The 19810-nt window shown below is 48.0% G+C and overlaps 3 protein-coding genes across 4 annotated transcripts in view; all 3 read right to left on the reverse strand.

Annotated features, from left to right (window-relative positions):
* Nucleotides 1-344: 344 nt before the first annotated feature.
* Nucleotides 345-9171, reverse strand: LOC127023043 (uncharacterized). Its single transcript, XM_050906932.1, has 6 exons — nt 9053-9171; nt 8374-8602; nt 6998-7121; nt 2036-2193; nt 1530-1603; nt 345-557 (listed from the first exon to the last, which is right to left on the reverse strand). Exons 2-6 carry the CDS (start codon nt 8593-8595, stop codon nt 392-394), a joined length of 744 nt encoding a protein of 247 aa, XP_050762889.1. The 5' UTR covers nt 8596-8602; nt 9053-9171; the 3' UTR covers nt 345-391.
* A 411-nt stretch (nt 9172-9582) lies between these two features.
* PLA2G1B (phospholipase A2 group IB) lies at nt 9583-11497 on the reverse strand. Its single transcript, XM_050906877.1, has 4 exons — nt 11464-11497; nt 11232-11391; nt 10372-10499; nt 9583-9745 (listed from the first exon to the last, which is right to left on the reverse strand). Exons 1-4 carry the CDS (start codon nt 11495-11497, stop codon nt 9624-9626), a joined length of 444 nt encoding a protein of 147 aa, XP_050762834.1. The 3' UTR covers nt 9583-9623.
* A 3969-nt stretch (nt 11498-15466) lies between these two features.
* Nucleotides 15467-19810, reverse strand: part of MSI1 (musashi RNA binding protein 1) — a 30378-nt gene continuing 26034 nt past the window's right edge. For both annotated transcript variants that reach the window (XM_050906625.1, XM_050906624.1), the window contains 4 exons: nt 17994-18062; nt 17712-17866; nt 17151-17216; nt 15467-16178 (listed from right to left, as the gene is read on the reverse strand). In XM_050906625.1, coding sequence (XP_050762582.1) covers nt 17175-17216; nt 17712-17866; nt 17994-18062 — 266 coding nt within the window. In that variant the 3' untranslated portion in view covers nt 15467-16178; nt 17151-17174. The remainder of the gene's footprint in view (nt 16179-17150; nt 17217-17711; nt 17867-17993; nt 18063-19810) is intronic.

Below are 19810 nucleotides of genomic sequence, written 5' to 3' on the forward strand. Positions count from 1 at the left end.
GAAGCAAGTAAAGCACAGAATCTAAGGGATACTAAGGCACCCCATTTCTGCAGAAGGTAGAGGGAATTAAGATACTTAACATGTTTCAAGATTTGGCTATTATGGGTCAGAGGAGAGATGGCTTCACTTAGAAGCCAGCAAGATAAGCTCAGGACCCCTACCTGCATTCTGCTGTCGTTTAAATGGAGATCCCACTTCCCAGTGAGTTAGGTATCTGCTGTTTGGTAGTGAAGAAAGCTCATGTCACTCCATCTTTAGCATAGTACAGCTGTCCTGCTAACCAAAGCTTTTGCAGAAATCATTGCTAAGGCATAGCAGAGTCTCCACACACAGCCAGGGAGCTTGCACAGAGTGTTTATTCGCATAAGTTTGTCCATGTAAGAAGAGACATTTATGCCTCCTTAGCAGAAGAACTGGGGCTGGGTTTCTCGCTATCCGTGTCATCTTCTGCACCGCCTTGAAACTTGCATGACATAGGTGTGTTAAAAACAGAGGCTGCAGGTTTAGTGCCAGTAGAGCCAGCATTTTGAGAAGGCGTGGGAGCATTGCCAAGAAGTCTAAAACAAGAAAACGTTTCCAGTGAGGACTTGGCATTAGCAACATGACAGGTAACTAAACCTCCCACATCTATCCCTGCCTCTTCTCCAGTTCAGCAGCTGAGCCCGTGGGAGAGGAATCAGGGTGTCTCTTCAGTATCACTAATAAATGAGTCATGTTACCCTGACCCTTCACTGATTACACTATATACTTTTAATCACTAGGACAATGACTTACAGTAAATGAACATTACAGTAAATTTCCCATGCATGGTTTATTATTATATGTTCATGAGCACATATACAAGTATGAGGCTGAGACAAAGGAGTACTTTTTTTTTTCTGCTAAGCTGATCCAGCACTACTAAAACTGACTTCTTTTAGAGCAGGATCAGAGCACTTCACCTCTTAACACGTTCCCCAAGACACCACTGAGAAGTAAGTTTGCTCAACTGAGAAATGCCAGAGAAAGCCTAAAGTTCCTACACCAAAAGCCAGATCTGCATCACTCTGAAGACTGACACCTTCCCCTGTCACTCCTTGGGGACTATTTGTGTGGGAAGATGCAATGCAGACAGATAACAACTATCAGAAGATAACTATGTCATTGCAGGTAGCTAGCAAAGACCTGTCCTGAGAAGTTCGTGTTTCTCAGCTTACTGATGTAGTTACCAGCCTGGAGGGAGTTGGCATGCTGTGGGAAAACACCACGCTCAGTAAAAGAACTGGCCTAGTGTTCAGCTTTATTCTCTCAGCCTATGCAGAATTTGCAAGGCAGGAGGGTTTTAAAAGGGGGAGAAATGTTATTCCTAACAGACTAAACAAAAGGACAGTAATCTTTGTGTTACTGGCTGAAACTAACAGAAAAAGAGTGTTACAGAGCCTGAGCAGTGTTCTCTTCCCCCATCACCAGGAAGGAAACGCAGATCCTTTCTATCTACCTTGTCTGCTTTAAGCCAGCCTTTTCCTCCACATGATTCAATCCTCTCCTACCTTTTCTGGCTCACTGTTGTTAGACCAGTCCACCAGTATTTTAGATCAGGGCTTGAAGTTGTAGCTCTGTCCACCTATGGGTGGCAAAAGTACACATCAGACAACAGCACAAGGACAGTTTTTTACCATGAAATTAGCCGCATCAACAGCTTATGCTCTTCCCTTTTTCTTACTGCTGTTCCTACTAGGACAAGCTCCTGAGGTCTGGATAGAGGAGCTGAGAGTGCCTTGTAATAGATTTTTCTGCCGCTCCTCTGAAAGTGGGGTTGGAGTTACCCAAGGCAAATAAAAGCTACTTCCTATTTGGCAAATCTTGTCTTTGTTTCTGGGCAAATTCTCAGAGCAAACTTTGTAATTGAGTCCTGCAGCCTGAGAAAGATATTTCACATACTGCGCTCCAGTGAGGGCAGCACAGACTGCAGATGGCCCGGAGGACTTGTGCCTGGTGGGTATGGTGTAAATGCAGCCTCCCACATCTTACAGTCAGATTGCTCCTACTGACAAACCTGCTTATTCATGACTTCTGGAAAAGGACCGAAGACCCTGGCCATGGTGAACTTGGGAGGTTCAGGAACCTTGGAGTGAAGGCGATTAAATCTGCCTTCTAGAGTGTGCGTCTTCCCCCGTGACTGCCTTGGATGTCGCCCTTTGCCAGTCTTTGCAGCTGTGAGGAGATAAAAAAAAAGTGTTCCAAACCGGTGCCAACTTACTGGTTTCCTCAGTCTATTCATTCAAAACCTGGGGCTTGGGCAGGACAGATGGAGTCTTCCTTCTAGGGCAGCCCCAGGTAAACAGCAACTGAAAGCGACACTCCTCGGAGGGTGTCTCGAGTCAATGGGAAAGGAACGAGGAGGGTCTCAGCCAAATGCCTGAAGTCAGAGTTTCTTATCACTATACCCAGCCATTCTCTATGGTGTCTCAGTGCAGCGTTTTTGAGATCTGAATTAACTTGGCCTTAGCAGTTGTGGGTTTAGATGACATAAAAGATAATAGTGGTGAGAGAATAAATTTACGATAGAGGACTTTGCCTCTCCAGTCCTACTGGTCTGGCCATTTTCATCACTGATAGATACTGTGAAAATATCTTTCAGATGCCAAATTCCTCCTGGCTGATGCTTTCTGTAGGGACAGGAAATTCTGGTACATGGGCTGTTAAACAGCTTCGATTTGTTTGATTGGAGCCTTAAAAAAAAGAGGTGGATGATGCATTTGGAATAACACCACAAAGGAGCCCATTAATCCTTTTCCTCCTATCGTATCAGTTCTGTGAGCTTTTCTAACCGCAAGGGTCCCCAGCAGGGGCTGCACAGCTGAGTGCTCTGTCACCTATGCACCCAAGTCCTGACACATATAGGAAATCATGCAGGGGACACAGACGGACAATAAGAAATTCATACCCACTCACCTTGACAGGACAATTAGGCAAGCAGGTAACAATTACTAAGGCTAAAAATAAGAGGGGACACACACACAAAAGAAAAAGCATTTTGTGTTAGAGGGGCTCACAATATAGAGCTGTGACTTTTACACACTACAGGCAAGCAATTTTGAGTGAATGACCTAAGTGCTGCTTGCCCTTGCCAAGACCCAGACAACATATGCAGCTTCAGCATATGCAAATCAGAAATGGTGCCTTTTTGCTAATAAAAGAGGATTTCTGGGACATTCTGCTATTCCTTTATCAGAGGACTCTTGCAAAAAAAGAAACGTATAGAAAGATTTAGACACGTGCTGCATCCAGATTTCCAGTGTGATCCCACATCTTCACATTGGCAAGGGCCAAGGAGAAGGAAATCCAGCTGGACTCTGTAATTCTAAAGACTGAATATCTGCAACAAGTCAATCTATGCCCCAGAGTTCATAGTCTCACACAAACTGCTGCTGGTGAGAGGGCAGCAGTGCTTAGCTTCTCACTCAAGCAGGTGGCATATGACAAAAATCAGATTATACCCTCCCCTATTTAGCACTTGGCATGACAGAACTTAATTGGGTTTAACAATTGACTCCTGTGTCTGTGCACAGAACTGACCATGGCTGCAGTGAGGCTCCGTATCTCTCTGTGCACCTACTACTTCTACGATAAAGAAGCTGTGCCTGCAGGTAAGGAAAGCTAGAGGATCCTCAGGAAATTGAGGCTATCACACAAGTGGGATTAAGGCTGCCTTCTTACTAAGATGAGTCCCTTGTTGCTTGGGGAAAACAGCATTGGAGCCGAGACAAGAAGCAAATGCTTTTTGATGCGTTTTCACAGCTTAGCATGAAGGGGAATAATAACCTCCATTTATTGAGTTGCACACAGCCAAATGGGTTGAAGACAATTCCTAAAGCTCTGCCAGATTTATGGTGATTGGCCCTTTTAGTCAGAGGGAAATTTGGAGCTGTGAAGAGCTGATCAAAGAAGAAAGCTTTGTTTTAAAGAGGGTGATGAGCTTGTGGCTCATGAAAACCACCCAAAAAAATCCAGGAAGTAAGTTTTAGTGATGCCCTGCAAAATGAAGATAAGCCAGATATCTTGCAAAGCAAGTGAATATGTTTCTCCTATAGAAACTTGCAGTTGCAGCAAGTGGTTTCTGCTCAGGTGGTGATAAAAGAGGGACATAGAATACTGTATCCAGCAGCAAAACAGTTGATCTCAGGTAATATCTTCTAAAAAAGACCACAGAACACCAGACACCTTTCTGGTGCTTTCCCTGAGCTCCTTCTGCAATTCACACTGGCAGTTCCCATGGCAAGAGCTATTTGGCAGCAGCAAGCAAGGCAGAAGGGACATTTCAGAAAGGTGTGGGCTGAACCACTCCTCCCACCAGCACCCTCCAGTGACCAGAACGTGGTAACACTGCAGGGCCTTTCCCTCTCCAGCTTGTCCTATTACACTTAACCCTCTGCTGAAGTAGTCTACTAAATACTCTTAGGCTGTTACCAAACCCACAATACCACTACTTCGCAGTTACAAAAACAAGACAGTGCTTGCACGCAGCATTTAGTAGATGAATCATCTCCACCACTTTACCCGTAACAGAGAGAGAAGGCCTTGCCCTCCTTTTATGGCACATACTACTGGGATGCAGAAGAACTGGAGTCAGCAGTAGTTGCCCTACTGGTCGCTGCAGCAACACTACTGCTTGGTGTATTGGGGAAGGGAGCAGAAGTTCCTCTTAGCAGCCTTTTACCCACCTCCCGCACACAGATATGGTGTGAGGGAAGCATGTGCTAGTCACAGGCTAAAGCACAGGGAACAAACAGCCTACGAGTTCACCTCATCCTCACTGCCAAGAGACAACAGCAGTTCAAGGAGGTAAGGATGCACGACAGAGCAATTAAATCAACTGAACATTTAGGCTCTTTCTAAACAGAAGGATGCAGTTCAGCTGAATGGGGCACAGACAGCTGAGCATCTTAGCATTTGCTCAGCAAGCCCTCACATCTAGGAAGTCAGGTTCAAGACCTGTCCTTGTACATACCATTGCAAGCCATCACTTCTGCTCCCTCACTTGTAACACTCTCCACCTATATTCAGTTCTCTTCACATTATCTTAAAAACACTTCTCCCGTCTATTAAGCTAGGATAAATTGCATGCTCTCCTCCATACTGCAAGTAACTGTTGTACAAACAGCCACAGCAGAAACACCGTATATGTATACAGTGGTATTGAACCTGCTCTTTTCTCTTCAGGTGGCAAAACAGCGTCTGGCTCTGGCAGCAAGTCCTGCCAGGCATGTTTTAGTAGACATGAGCAGTCTAACACAGTCCAGAAAGTCACTGAAAATGTCAGAGACAAGCTGGGTAAAGTTTTTATGTTCCAGTCCTCAATAAACAGTCACTGGTCTCTTAAAATTACCATGAAAAAAAGTATTCTGAGCCTTGTTCAGATCTCCATACTGCCTCTGTCTTTCCAAGGACCACTCTTCACAATAAATAGGGTAAGAGAGGGTGACCTAAGAGACATATCTGGGTCCGCATTCCTATGCCAACAGCAAGAACCTTAGCATCCCACCACTAGGCCCAGCCATGCAGACCCAACATACAGCAGAGTTTGTGAAGCACTCTCTTTAATAGCTGGTTATTTCACTTGATACCAGCAGAGCAGAGTGACTAGCTTTGCAGGATTTTTGCACATCACAGACTTCTCCATGTCTAGCAGGGTTGGCTATTCCCAAACTACAGCTTGGTGGGCTACAGAAGATTTTTGGTGTTGTGCACACAGTGTAAGTAGTGCGGTTTCTCACATCGCAGCACGCAGGAGGTGTCCAAGGAGCTGCAGGCCAATGACGCGCTCCACAGGAGCTGGGCCAGCCAGGGGAGTGGGGAGGGACCTTCAACAGTCCGCAGAGAAGAGACAGAAGCCGGGAAAAGCAGCTCTGCAACAGCTGGCATATGAACCACACAGGATCTGATTTATTGCTGCGTAAGGGCCTTGTCCGTAGCAACACCAAACTGCAGGAACAGTCAGTGCTGAATAAGAATAATTGTCTAACTTCTGTACAGGCCTATATATACCCACTATATGGCCTAGAAACCAAAAATCAGGCATTCAGCTTGGAGCCAGAGCAGCAAATATCAAACAGGGACCTCAGTTCCTCTCCTAACTTAAGGCAGTTTTGATACGGACTTCAACAGCAGTAAGTTCTCGCTCTGAAAAGGAAGTCAAAGTAATATTTTCGATTAAATGGGAAGGGTTTGCAATACCCTTCACTGGATGTGTTGTTTTCTGTATCTTGTTTGCAGAACACTGGCAGTAAAAGGTGCTTTTGAAATGCTGGATATTAATTACTCAGAAATGTTCTCCCATCTATTCTAACAGACATTTCTGCTCCAAAAGATGCATATTCTTTATGTCTCTTATTTTCTGGGGCAGCCAGTCCCAGAGGCAACAGGATAGCCAACAGGCGCACAGTGGATTCAAAGCAAAGAGGAGAACTTTGGTAGTGTTGCCCAGGGGACAGGGCACTAGGCTTGGAAGGATGAGACCAGAGTGAATTCTCAGTCCTTTGATCAATCCAGAAGTCACACTGACACTGAGAAAGCCACTTTGCCCCTCTGCATCTGTTTTCCATAATGTAATAGACATAATACTGTGGTCCATGCCTTTTTGTAAGGTATTCTGAGGTCTACTGAGAAAAAGCATGAAAGAGATGGTAGATAAACAGTATCACTATTCTCCCCGAGATCTTTCCTGAATGATCAGGAACAAAACTGCTTTAGGAAGGTGAAAGTCAGAGTCAAGCCAGCTGGGCTTTAAAACCACTGTTCCAGATACAGATGATATCTGCAATTCTGTGTGCAACCCCCTGCCCTCTCCCTTCTCACAAAGGAAAGATACCCAATTACCACATTCTGCACTTTTTCCCTTCTGCATAACTAGACAGTGTCAGAGAAGAAGAAAAGCTGAGCCTGAGAGGAAGACCAACAGTACAAGTGTCTAGTGTTGGTCTCCAGGCCCAAATGGAAACTGAAACACGGTCATTACCACGAGCATAGTTGTTTGCTCTCTGCATGTCTTGTCTCAGCTGGAGTACTTTCTCTTTCATCTCTGCAATGCCCATATAGTTAGAGTAATTCAGCTCTCCCTGCAGACCCTGAAAAATCTTGGCCTAGAAAACAACAATAGAGAAAAGGAAGGTAAGACACTGAGACTTCACTTCTGCAACATAAGCCCACAGAGCCACCATCCCTCCAGCATCTCACACGCCAGCTGCAACAGCTGCAGTGTTGTGTAGGGCTTCCAAGCTCCCGTGCTTGCTGAGCACAGGGATACCTTCTATTTCAGGTACTCTGCTTCTGGTCTTGGAACAGAAATACAGGCCAGCATGGCAGAAGATCTTCACATACTCTTTGTACTCCCCATAAGCTTGCAGTAAGTCAGTTCAAGCAATCACTGGCCTGCTCTTAGATTCTTTCCACAATGTTCCTCAAAACCCTAAAGAGCAACTTTGCACAACCCCTTCAGCCTTCCCACCTGTGCCATTTATTAGGGCCTGCCACTTTACATTATGTGGGAAGATTCCCTATGTATGGGCTCGCTCAGGGGGCTGTTTAAATTTACTGTTAGGTCTTTCGCACCGCCAAAGCGGCATGTAAATGAGAAGCATGATCAAGGGACCAAACATATGTGCAGACTTATAAAAATCTGTATGGCGTAAGACAGATATAGAATGAATTGGTGCCTTCATCTATCCATTGAGTTTATCTAGGGAATGCTAGCATGCCCCAAATGCTGGATGCCAGGAGTAGATATACTACTCACCTCAAATCTAGAGAGTTCCTACTACAGGGAAAATTTATACCAAGAGTTTCTGAAATGCTTCCAACTGCACCCCAGCTCTCTTCCCTGCTTGTGATGATATAGCTCAAAAGTACAGTGTTTCTTCTAGATAGTGATGGTATTTTACTTTTTTCTCTACAATAGAATTTATCATTACAAAGAGAATTCAGTAATATTTACATTTACTTAGGACCTTTACTGCTCTACAAACAATAATTTCAGAATCAAAGCTAGTGTGTGAGGACAGGAGACCTCACCTTGCACTTCCAGCCCTAGGAATAATTCATCTTAGCTGTATGACGGGAGCGCATTCAGGATCCTCAGGATTTCTGTGGAGGACCCCAAGAGTTTTGTCAATGTTTCCGGAAAATTCATGTACACAAACACCCAGGGAAAAATAAGCAACAAATATTGGTACAAAACTAGGACTCAATCTGCCTTAAGATGGAGTATCCGGCTGAGACACACATACTCTTTTCTTAAAAAAAAAAAAAAAAAAATGCAATTCACCATCCTATCTCATTATCATCCTAATATCCTCAAAGATCCAGTGACCTTCACTAGGAAGGCCTTGCAAGTACCTTCAAATAAGATATCAAGCCAGCTTCTTCCTTCTCCATCTGTTTCTGCTTTCTCAGAGCCCTCTCACAGATCCTTGGGTTCTGCTCCATGTTTGAGTACAGTTCATGCAGGCATTGCTGAGTGTAGGACAAAGACTGCTCCTCAAAGTCCTCTAAGGAAATCAGCTTGCAAAATGATACATTGAGGGGATACTCGTTGTCAAACTCATCCAAGATCTCCATTCTGTACCTGATCAAAGATGACAGGGCAGGCTGTATGCTCTCCTCCAGCTGATGGAGGCAAGAGAGCTATTTTCTGGTGATGAACCAGGGCCTTCCTCCTGCCCTGTCAGCAAATAGGGGCATAAGCAGCCCCTGCCACAGGAGCTCACCAACACCCTCCTGAAAGCCTCTGCCAGTAAAACTGCCTCTGTAGCGTGATAGCTCCAAGTCTGGGTGGAAGCTTTGGCACAGGACCTTGTCAGGACAGGAAAACTGGGGCAGATACTGTCCCTCAGAGAGGGTCCCAGCCCTCCCCTGACTTCTAGGCCAACATTACCTCTTTCCCTACAGCTCCTGACCAGGAACAGCACTAGGGAGGGGAAGACCTCCCCAGGGTAAGCACATACAGGTCTCTCAGAGCACTGAACAGCCAAACAGCTCAAGCTCCTCACGCAGCAATGCCCCGAGCAATACGCACCCAAAAGAGAGACAGCTGCTGCACTGTAGCCAATGCGTGGGCAGCCCGAGGAGCAGTGCCTCCCCTCCACGCTCACCGGGAGAGTCGGGGAGGGCGGGAGGGCCGCCCTGAGGAGACCCAGGAGGGAGCGAGCAGCCCCGCAGCCTCCCTCAGGCCGCGGGCACCTGAGGGGAGAGGGCGGCACCCGCGCTCCGAAGGCAGGGAGGGGCGGGACTGCCCTGCGGGGCGCACCTGCTCACGGCCTCGCGTCCGAGCGTCCCCTCCCGCCCCTGCCGCTTCCAAGGGCCAATCAAAGAACGCGGGGCGGGGGCGGCGCACGCACCACAATGGACCGTTGGCAGAGGGGGCGGGGCCTCTCCTCCCCTCCCACCGTGGTCCCGCCCTCGACGCCCGCCCGCCATTCGCCTCAGCGCGGCGCAGGGAGGAGGCGGGAGGCGTCGAGTGGTTGTAGGGCGTTTATTAGTGACAGACCGCCGCGGGCCTGTGGCCGCCCTGAGGGGTGGGAGGACGACGACGACGACGACGACGACGACGACGACGACGACGACGACGACGACGACGACGACGACGACTAGCTGCAGTATTTCTCGGTGTCCAGCCTGCTGTGGTCGGGATTGTAGGGCGCCTTGGCAAAGCACATGGCAGCGGCGCGGTCGCAGTTGCAGATGAACATCTCGCACTCGTTGTTCTCACCTGGAGGAGAGAGCAGGAGTGGTCACACCCCGCAGCTCCTTCACCAGGCATGGCAGTGATTCAGGCAGGCATTTCTGCTGCCAGGGCATAGCCGTTTCACTGCTGCCGTCATTTTGGGGGTGTACGTGCTTCTCCCCGCTAACCACCTGGCCCCAAAGCTGTGTGCTCGGGCCCAGCAATCTCCTTGCTCCTTCCTTCCTTCCCTGCAGTTCAGTTTGCCAGCCTATCTGCTATTTATCTCCGTTCCAGAGCCCTATAAAAGCTCCACCATTACATTAGAGCTGTCCAGCAGAAGCTGTGTAATGCTTCCCGTGCTGATCTCTTAAATACTGCTGTTAAAGGGAGTCCCAGAAAAGTACCACAGGGACTCAATCCCCTGAAGAGGGGACAGGCTTCCCTATGTACTGCGATACCATATGTCTTCATAAACTTTAAAATGTGTGCTACATGGAGAATATTCACTCCGGTGCCCGTATGAGGTGCCCCGTTTCTAACAACCAGCCCCCTTGGCAGGGACTTGCACTGCGCCTTCCTGCCACAGAAGCATGGAGTGTAACGCAGCCCCGTTCCTTCAGAAGAGAGATGGGAGTAACGTTTGAAGCAGAGTGACGTGGAAGTGGACATACTGTTACACGTAATCTGCCCGCTGGAGCAGCTGAAGCTGTACAAGTTTGTGTAGGGGTTGTCCACGAGGAATCTGCATAATTCTAGTTTCATTGCCTGCGAGTAGCAGTTGTCATGTACTTGACAGCACCTGGGAAACAAGGAGGAAAAGGTCAGAAAATACCAGAAATGCAAACTCAGCTCACCTGTAAGACACATAAATACGCTAGTATTGCTTTGACAAGGCACTGAACAAAAAAAAAAGATACCCAGTGATAGAGAGCAGGCACGAAGGACCTCAGAGGGACACGGTTCTGCCAGCTAATGGTCCAAGAGGTGTCTGGTACACATGTACTTACTGGCCTATCTTCACAGTTGTCTATTGGGCACAGGGAAAGCAAAAGCCAGCATTTACCCTACGTGCCCCGTCAGTGCCTGGTAGCTGAAGAGCTAACAGCCGACACAATTCACAGCGTCTTGGCTATCACACTTGTGTGATCGCTAAACTGCCCAAGCCGCTTCGCATTTTGCAGCTCAGCCCTGCATATGTTGATGGTCGTGCACTGGGCAGTGTGTGCAGAGCTGCATCTGGGCTGCTGGCACAGCACTGCTGCAAAAAAAATGCTGGAATGAGTGCAGTATAGCTGCCACAGAAGAGAAAACAGAGTTCTTGGGATTATATTTTATCTTAGTAATAAGGCATCAAGGTGTGATACTACACATCTTTTTTTCCTTGAATCGGTCTTTGAGAGAAAGCTTCATTCACAGCAGCCGGAGAGTTTTGTGAACATTTATGGGCAAGGCCAGCTGAGACGAAGCTGGCATGCAGAACCATGAAAGCACAAGCAAGGAAAGAGGATTGTAAAAGCGGAGTCTTATAAACCTGTCAACTGCATCCACTGGAGTCCCACTGCCTCCCAAGCCGCAGTAGCAGCCGTAGTCAGAAAATTCCAGCAGAGGATGGCTGTCTGGGATGGTGCATTTGATCATGCTGCGAAGCCCCCACACGGCCCAGGGCAAGACAGCAGCGCTGGCTGCACCCGCTGAGAAGAGACACAAAGGTTAAAGTTAGGCATGGTGTTACCAGTCCAGGGGGGCGAGTGCCACCTACACACCAGACAGCAGGAAAAGCAGGGCCAGGGTCTTCATTCTCGGAGGATTTGACAGAGACTGGTGCTAAAGAAAATGCGGCTCTTTATACGGCAAGCTGACCTTGACATGGGTATGAGATAAACAAGCCAGTATTTATGTTACTAAATGCAGACTTCTTCCATTGGAGGGTGTGGGCAGTGGGGTTGTGACATGACCAGTTGAAGGCCAGTGGAGTTAAATATATGAAAGCCAAGAAGGCAAATATTTGCTCTCTAGATTTTTGCTATTAGATTCTTTTAACGCTACTGTTAGAAGCCAGCCTGAAAGATCTGGACATTTTTAAGGGCTTTCTACTAAAATATAGTAGCAGTGTGGTAGTTATGTTGGAAATTGCTGGCACACTAATATCCATCCTACTAATACTGGCATCCTCTTTTTATGGTATCCCACTTACCATTAATCCTGTATCTCTCCATGGATTCTCCTGGCCTAATTCAGAGAATAAGGTACAGGTCATCCACTCACCCCAAATAACCATTTGGCATGAGCTGAACTGAAAAAAATTCAAGCTGTTTTTCACTTTGAAACCATACGAGGAGAAGGAGGTACTACTAGGCAAGAAACAGGAGCCAAGCAACCTGGAAAGCCTCTGCATCTGGCTTAAGAGTAGTGTCTCTTTTGACATGACCTTAAGGGAGCTGAACTGGAAATGAACTGGACTTAGAAGTTTCAACATACACAGCAGACTTCAGTAGCTTAGAGACAGCAGTTTCTCTTTCTCCAGCACCAACGCAGAACCCCGTTAGGCCCTTTGGTTCTCTATGCCAAGGCATGAGATGAGTTGGGAACCTTGAAAGATGATCAAAAAATGGGTAAGAAAAAGCTTCCTGGAGTCAGCCAGGGGTAAGTCCAAAATACTGCACTCATATTTATACCCCAGAGGCTCTAACACTGTCAGGGCTACAGGTCTGGCATTTTTACACACTCAAGATACAGATCCTAGACTGCTCACTTGATAGTCAGAGTCTGCATTTATTTCTAAAGCACCAAGCAAGCATTCAGTTTTTAAGAGCCAAGGAAAAGGCAAAGCCCACCTTTCCGCAACAGCCTAATATACCAGAGTGCTTATTCAGGAAACTTAGGGTTCACCACCCTTCAGTAGGTTCAAATGCACGTTTCTATAAGGGACGATCAGGACATCTTCTCCCTTATAGGGTCTGAAACTATGCCAGGGTGCCCATAGTATCCATAGGATGTTGACATATCCATAGGACATCTGGTTAAAGTTAGACATGCTGTTGAACAGCCAGAACCATTCCGATTTTTTTGATCTCTCACAAGCTCTCTGTTTCTCTGGGATTCCCCGCTCACAGGTTACCTAAAGCCAAACAGATGCCGAGTTACAGATTCAAGATTCTTGTGTCCTAATAGAACACTGAACGAACATTAAAGGCTGAGGTAAAGGACAGTCCGTACCACAGTTAGTGCAGAAAAAAGAATTTAATCTTTTGCCCACAGATCAAATCTGCTGACTTTCCCTTCAATATCCATTTAAGTGTTCTCCTTCTCCTTTGCTACTTCGGCCACCTTTACTCTTTTTAAAATTATTATTTCTCTGTTCTCTTACCTATGAACCTTAAGACCCTGTGGTTCCTTTTTCCTCACTTCTCAATGTCTGATTTATTATTGATGTTGCCAAGAAAACTTCCACTAAACTGGCCTTTTTAAGTCACAAATCAAAAATACTGTCATATCTTGGATTTCACACATTTTAATTCAAAAAGAGGATCACCAAGTGTGGGAAAGTAAGCATGTGAGCATTGCAAGAGTGCCTCATGAGAAAAATCCCAGCAGGGTAAAGATTTTTCTACCAATGCTATTTTTGGTTTCCCACAACCTGTGCTGCACACAAAGCCACTGGTCCTCAGTATGCGTGAGGACATCCCAGCTTACAACTGGCTCCTAAACTTACAGGCTTGAGCCTTAAATTATTTTTAAGACTTCTCTATAATGACGACCTGCTGCACAGGGTTCCCTACTATTTCACACAGTTAGAATTCACCTTTCTCTTGTAGTAGTGTCTGTTAAGGACTTTTCTTCCCATCTCCACATTTTACTTTCTTAGATCTAGCCTCCTTGGTCCACCACAGTCATTGAATCCAGAGCATCTGAGCCAAACTTCTAAGCACCACACCATCTCCTCCTTTCTTGAACCTACAAATATCTATACAAAGCCTCTGTAACATAGAGAAGAGACATGATCTCTATTAAAACCAGATCTGCCTCACATTATAAACTGGGCCACTGCCAAAGTCTGGGAGCAGAACACAGAGTCAGAGCCCTGCCTGGGGCTTTCATCCTAATGGCAGGATGCGACTCCTGCCAGGTCCAAGTTCACCTGAAATCTCCTCCTTTTGAAAATCTCCCACCCCCAAATAATGACACAGAAGGACAGTTTTCAAATAATTTATTAGGAATTTAAAACTGAAATCTGGAAAAAGGGTTACAGGTGTGGAGAGAACAAACATTGGAGTGTAATAACTTACTGGCTTAAAAACACAGCTTTATTTCTTTTAAAAAAAATGCCCACCCTGAAACCGGAGCCCCAGCCTCCAGGCAGTGGCAGCACTGGCCAGAGAGTGAATCACAGCCCAGCAGCAGCACAGCTGGCCTTGGATGTCTGGAGGGGGCACGGAAGCAGTTCAGCGCGTATACCAAGAGGGAGGAAAGCGCTGTCCGCAGACCCAAATTTGAAGTATATAGAATAAAAATAAACCCAATAAAATGCAGCTCTTCTTTAATTAGGAAATATTTAAAAAAACAGACATACAGACTCTTGTCTCAGTAACAAAAATTATTGCTTTGTGTTTTCAGTACTGATCTGTTAAGTACCCTCTTACCTAAACAGAACTCTCCAAACGCATCGCCCAGGTCAGGACAAGCTCCGGCAGACGGGGGAGGGATGGAAGAGAAAAAGGGCCCTGTGGGCACTGTGGCCCTCCCTGTCCTTTTCTAAACGCCCCTCTCCCTTACAGGGGCTCAGTTTGGGGGAAGAGAGGGAATGATTTTTAAAACTTAAGATGAAGCTGTTATTTCCCTGGGAAAAGAGTTTGGCTGCATCTTAATAAAAGGCTTAATCACCCCTCTTAACAAGGTCTTTGGTTCACTGAAATCCAGACCCAAACCTGCCCCGTGTACTCCTGCTGGAGGCTTCCCCTGGCAGAGTGCTTCTTAGCAGGGGCCTGGACCACGCCAGGGGAAGCCCCGGCAGGTTCTGGAGAAGGGACCAGCTCACCCCCACACAGGACAATGGACAAATACCCACAGTCTTCAGAACAGAGTAAAGCAAATGGGAAGCTGCAATTCTATAATTCGTATAATCCCTGAGAAACCCTTAACCCGCCCCCAAATCACCACCCTAATGCTTTTCTCCCCCGTTTATGACTCCCCAACCCAGCGCCTTGCCCTTCAGAGAACAACCACCCAAATTTCCCCCTGGCCCTGGCCGAAACCCCTTCCGATACCCTCGCCTCCGGAGGAGGATCCCCTTTCCCAGGAAATCTTGACGCAAGCGATAGTGTTTGGAGAGTGAATTCCTTTCAAAGTAACCAAGACAAGCAATGGCGGTAAAGCCCTTTACCTAAAGCCAAACCAGAGGCTGGCACTACGGAGCCCAGTGATGGAGTCTGTACATCGAGCAATTGGAAGCAGCTTTAACCCGCTCAGCAAAACAGCCGATGGCCGGTACGTTTCACCCCCGCTTCCCCCCCCGCCCCCCCCACTTTCATCTCATCAGAGGTCTTAAAATCTTACAGTAAAAGGTGTACAAAAAAAGAACGGAGTCCTGTCAGGATTCTGCTGGAGAGTATTGCTCACGCTGCGGCACCAAGTCCAGGACCTGGAGCTGCTCCTTGGAGCCAGGCTGCAGGCGGCAGCCAGGTTCAGCTCGCGATATTTACATATTATACAGGAGGAAAAAGAAAACCCCACGTAAAACTAAACCTAGGAAAAAAAAATTCTTTCAGCTGTAAGGATAGTGTTTTTCATTTAGCAAAATATACATTTGTTTTGTTCCATAGCGATGTCCAACGTTTTCGGATCCTTGGAGTTTCACACTTTTCAAAGCCTCACATTTACAAAACAGAAACAATTAAAAACAGTTTCTTTAAAAAAAATAGAAATACATCAGTTCCTCTCAGCCTTTGCTCTCTCTGTGTCTCTTTCTTCCCTTCAGAACTGCATTCTTGTTACATACCGTGCTTTAAAAACACTGACGACAACAACAACAGAGTTGAAAATATTCAAAACAGTTTCAAAGCCAAATAAAAATACTCCTCAATAAAAACTACCTAACACAATCACAAAGCCAATTCATAAAATATGTCTACTAGCTCGGGAAGGAGCAAACAACAAAAAGAAGGGGTAGCCCCAAAAAAAGATAAAAAAATAAAATAAAAAAATAAAACTAACAGCTAATAAAATAAATAAAAGAAGAATCGGTGGGCTGGGGCAGGGAGGGGGGAAGCGTAAACCGTCGGTGGTTAGTAAGAAAGCGAGATGATCTCCTCGGGTTCAGTCCAGTGTGGTCTGGTCAAAGGGAGAGATCAGGGCAGGGCGGCAGGAGCCTGGCAGCCAGCCGGCAGTGTGCAGTTTGATTCAAGAAAAAGGTAACCTTGGCTCATCCCCCGAGGCTCACCAGATCCTCCAGCCGCTGTCCTCGGTTAGGTCACTGGGGAATCTGCGGGACACAGCAGGGGAGGGAAGGGACAGGATCTAGAACAACCAACAGCTTTTCTCTTGGGGTTTTCTTCCGGTGTGATCTGACAGAAATACTCAATACCCAAACCTGCCCCAACACAGACTTGCTCTGCATCTCACTGGCACAGTGACAGGGCATAGCAGAGATGCTTCCATCTTTAACGGCAACGTGCAGGCCTGGGAAACAAGGCCCCACACGCCATGCAGCCTGCCTGCCCAGACCTGTGGCACTCCCGGCCCCCAGGAGGCCTGTGACGTAGTGAGGTCCAGCCGTTTGTCCAGCACTCAGCTCAGTGCAGCCCTGCCAGGCTGCCATGGGCTCCTGTCTGGACACTGTTCCCTGCAAGTTTTTGCCCTCCTTTTTGAAAAGCTGGGGTTTTTTAATTTTAAGCCAGCTAACTTCAGCCACGTATGCAAAGCAAACAGAGACCATCCACCAGTTCCCTCTCAGGCCCATCCAAGGACCAGAAACAGAACTCATCAGACTCAGATCTTCCTTCTGCCCTTCTCCCAGGCAGGAGAGGAAAAACCTCGCTCCCCAGAGACAGTGGTCTCAGCAGCAGTGAGAAAAACCAGCTGCGTGGAGAAAGCTTCCCCAGCCAGCAGGTGAGCCAAGCTTGTCTCTCAGGATCACCATCGAGTTGTGATTCTGGCCAACCCTGCAGACCTTTCCTCTTTCTGTCAGTGCTCCCATTTCCTTCCTCTTTGCGCCCAGACACTAAGTGACCTCTCCACAGCACTCCCAGCCTGGGGAGCATAAGGTAGGAACCCAACCTGCCAAGCCTCTGGTGCAGAAGAGAGCCCCAGGCTGGCCACAGGACTCCTCCGGCAGGCTGGGTCAGGCCGCTGAGCCTCACAGCGGCATCCACAGCTCCAGCCGAAAGCCCAAGCACAGAGGCCAGCTCAGAACTTCACTCCTCTCATTACCCGTTCCTCTTCGAAGCTCTCTTACCTCCTGCCTCCTTGGTCCCCAGCTTCAGTGATACCCATTGGTAAAAGCTGTTGCAATCAAAGGACCCTGCGAAGAAAGAGTTAAAACCCCACTCTTAAGCAAACAAAAGTGAAGGAGAACTACTACCACAACAAATTCAGTCGTGGCCCAGATGCTGGGAAAGCTGATTTCAGTTGGAGGTGCCAGGTCTAAAGAGCACATCACCCTGCAGGACGCTGCGTCAGGGCCAAGACGGGGTCTTGGAAAGTCTGGGCCAGATCAGGGAAAGGTCTGGATATCAGGACCTTGAGTGGTGGTCAGGGAGAGCCAGCGGAGGCCAGGGGTGCGGGCTCCAAGTGAACTGCTGCGTTCTGCACTGGCCGTCTATGGTCTGGGGCTCAGCAGTAGCATGGCAAATGCTGCGGCGGGTGGTATTTCTTATCCAAAAAGCAGGCTGTGGGCTGAGAGGGGGCCGCCCACTGCTGCTCACCTCCATCGCCACGTGGAGATGCAGCCCCTTCCCCTGGCCGTGCCACTCTCCATCTTCCTCCCCCTGCGCAGAGCCCGACAGGGAACACTCACCCCTAGGCTGTGGCCGAAGCCGGTGCTTGGGGCTGGACTGGCAGCGCTGATGTAACTGCTGACCCCTGAGTCCTGGTTGGCGGCTCCATAAAGCTCTGCCATCGGCCCAGGGCTGGTGGTGCCCAGAAATCCACCGGTGCGACTGGGGGTGGAACCTACAGGAGGCAGCAAAACTACGTAGTGAAGATCCCAAAAATCTTCCACCCCGTCCCACCCCCCTCCCGCAGCCCATCGCAAACCTCCGTGACAGGACACCGCGCTGGGGAGGAAAGTGGCAGTTACCTGTCCCTCGCACCACGGCCGCCGCAGCCGCTGCTGCCGCCATTGGTCCATACGCAGTGAGAGGGATTGCTGGAAAAGAAGGAACAGGCATCTCAGGGGCACTGTGGCTACACGGGAAACTCCTCAACAGGAGCTTTTATTTCCCACTGCAAAATACCAGGCCCACACAGACGTATTGGCTTAGTGCATCACACGGGACATCAAAGGATGACAATAGGGAAGTGCACAGCCCTGCATTTATTAGTATCCTTTTGCACAGCGAATGTCCGGGGGAACTCACTAGCCGTGCTCTGCTAAGCCCACACCCTGGAGCAGCTGAGGGCATGACGTGGAAGAGCTGAACCAGAAGTGGGCAATTTCAGATGTATCCTGTCGCTACTTAGCTTGCAAGATGCAGTTAATCTGAAGCTACAGATCCAGACTTTGGCTGTAAATGTGGAGAAATGCAGCAGCTCAGGGACAGCAGCTGACAGCTCAGCATCCTGAGGCTCAGCCCCTCCTCTCTGTCCCTTGATACTATTCTTGAATAACAGTTTAATAGCCTCTTTCTCCCTATTTCTCTACTCTGCTCAAGACGCACCATCCTCCCCACTCTGAGTTTTGCTCCTGAACTGCTCAAACCCTCGCTGTTCGTTGTAGAAGAGCAGGAAACATATACCTAGGGAGCAGGAACTAGAAATGGCTTAATTAAAACAGTAAGTTTTAATTTCTATGTAGCAGTTCTAATTCCCAACTCTACTGCCACAGGCATCCAGCCCTTAGGGCAGGAGGCATCTAGCCAGTATGTTTCTCTTTGCCCTTAAAATGACTGGGTCAGCATTTCATGCTTGAATGTGAAATTCACTGTGATTCTGTTTAGAGCACCATAAAAAGAGGTCAGAACAAATCAATCGCGTTAAGGCTGAAACTCAGACTAGCTTATAAGGGAATATTTAGTAGCAGGCACCAGCCTGTTTCAGGCAAACGTCATATGAGGCTTATATCTGGGTTAGCCGCTCATTACAGGCCCTGGGCCAACGTGAGCATGTTGCTGCTTTGCATCACCCCCAAAGATGCGGTTCCAGGGAGGAAAGGCTGCTGGCAGCCACCCTCCTGCCCCATCATTGCTTCAAGTCCCTAACACACAGCTGAATGAATGCAGTTTCACTGAGAAAGGAGGCCAGGTCTTCTCAAAAAGACTCCAGTTCTTTTTCCAGGAAAAACCCTTCTTGCCTTTGCAGTCTATCTACTGAGACACCATGTTTGTGTTGCGATGACAAAGCACCTGCATGTTAGCTCCCTGCGTGCTGGAGCAATCATCCCTGCTTGTGCCATCCCCTCATCTCAGTTCCACTTGCCAAGCCCATAAAGCGCAGCCCATTTACGCGCAGGCATCCACTTGAAGGCACAAGGGCCCTCGAGCACTGCACAGCTCGCTGGGCCTTTGTAGGAACGAAGGGGGCCCTGCCCTTCATGGGACCAACTCCAGCCTATACATGGGAATCGCAGCTCTTGGCCTAGCCAAGAGGCTGCACAGGGCCTGTTTAACAGTAGGTAAGCGTAATGGGAAGGGAAGAATGCCACGATCCCCAGCTGGTACTTCAGCGAGACACTCAGGACTGTAAGCTAACATGGCACCCAGCCAGGACAGCAGCATTAATAACTTCTTGTTGTGCAGAGCCCTGGTGCACCCCAGCCGCTGGTGCCAGCCAGGCCCCGGGCGATTCACCTCCACTAGGAAAAGGCACAGTGCAGCCAGGGGTGGACCTTGGAGGGTGTGCTGGTTTGGGCTGGGGTAGAGTTAATTTTCTTCACAGTACCTAGTATGGGGCTATGTT

Source organism: Gymnogyps californianus, chromosome 16 (assembly GCF_018139145.2).
Source record: "Gymnogyps californianus isolate 813 chromosome 16, ASM1813914v2, whole genome shotgun sequence".
Taxonomy (NCBI): domain Eukaryota; kingdom Metazoa; phylum Chordata; class Aves; order Accipitriformes; family Cathartidae; genus Gymnogyps; species Gymnogyps californianus.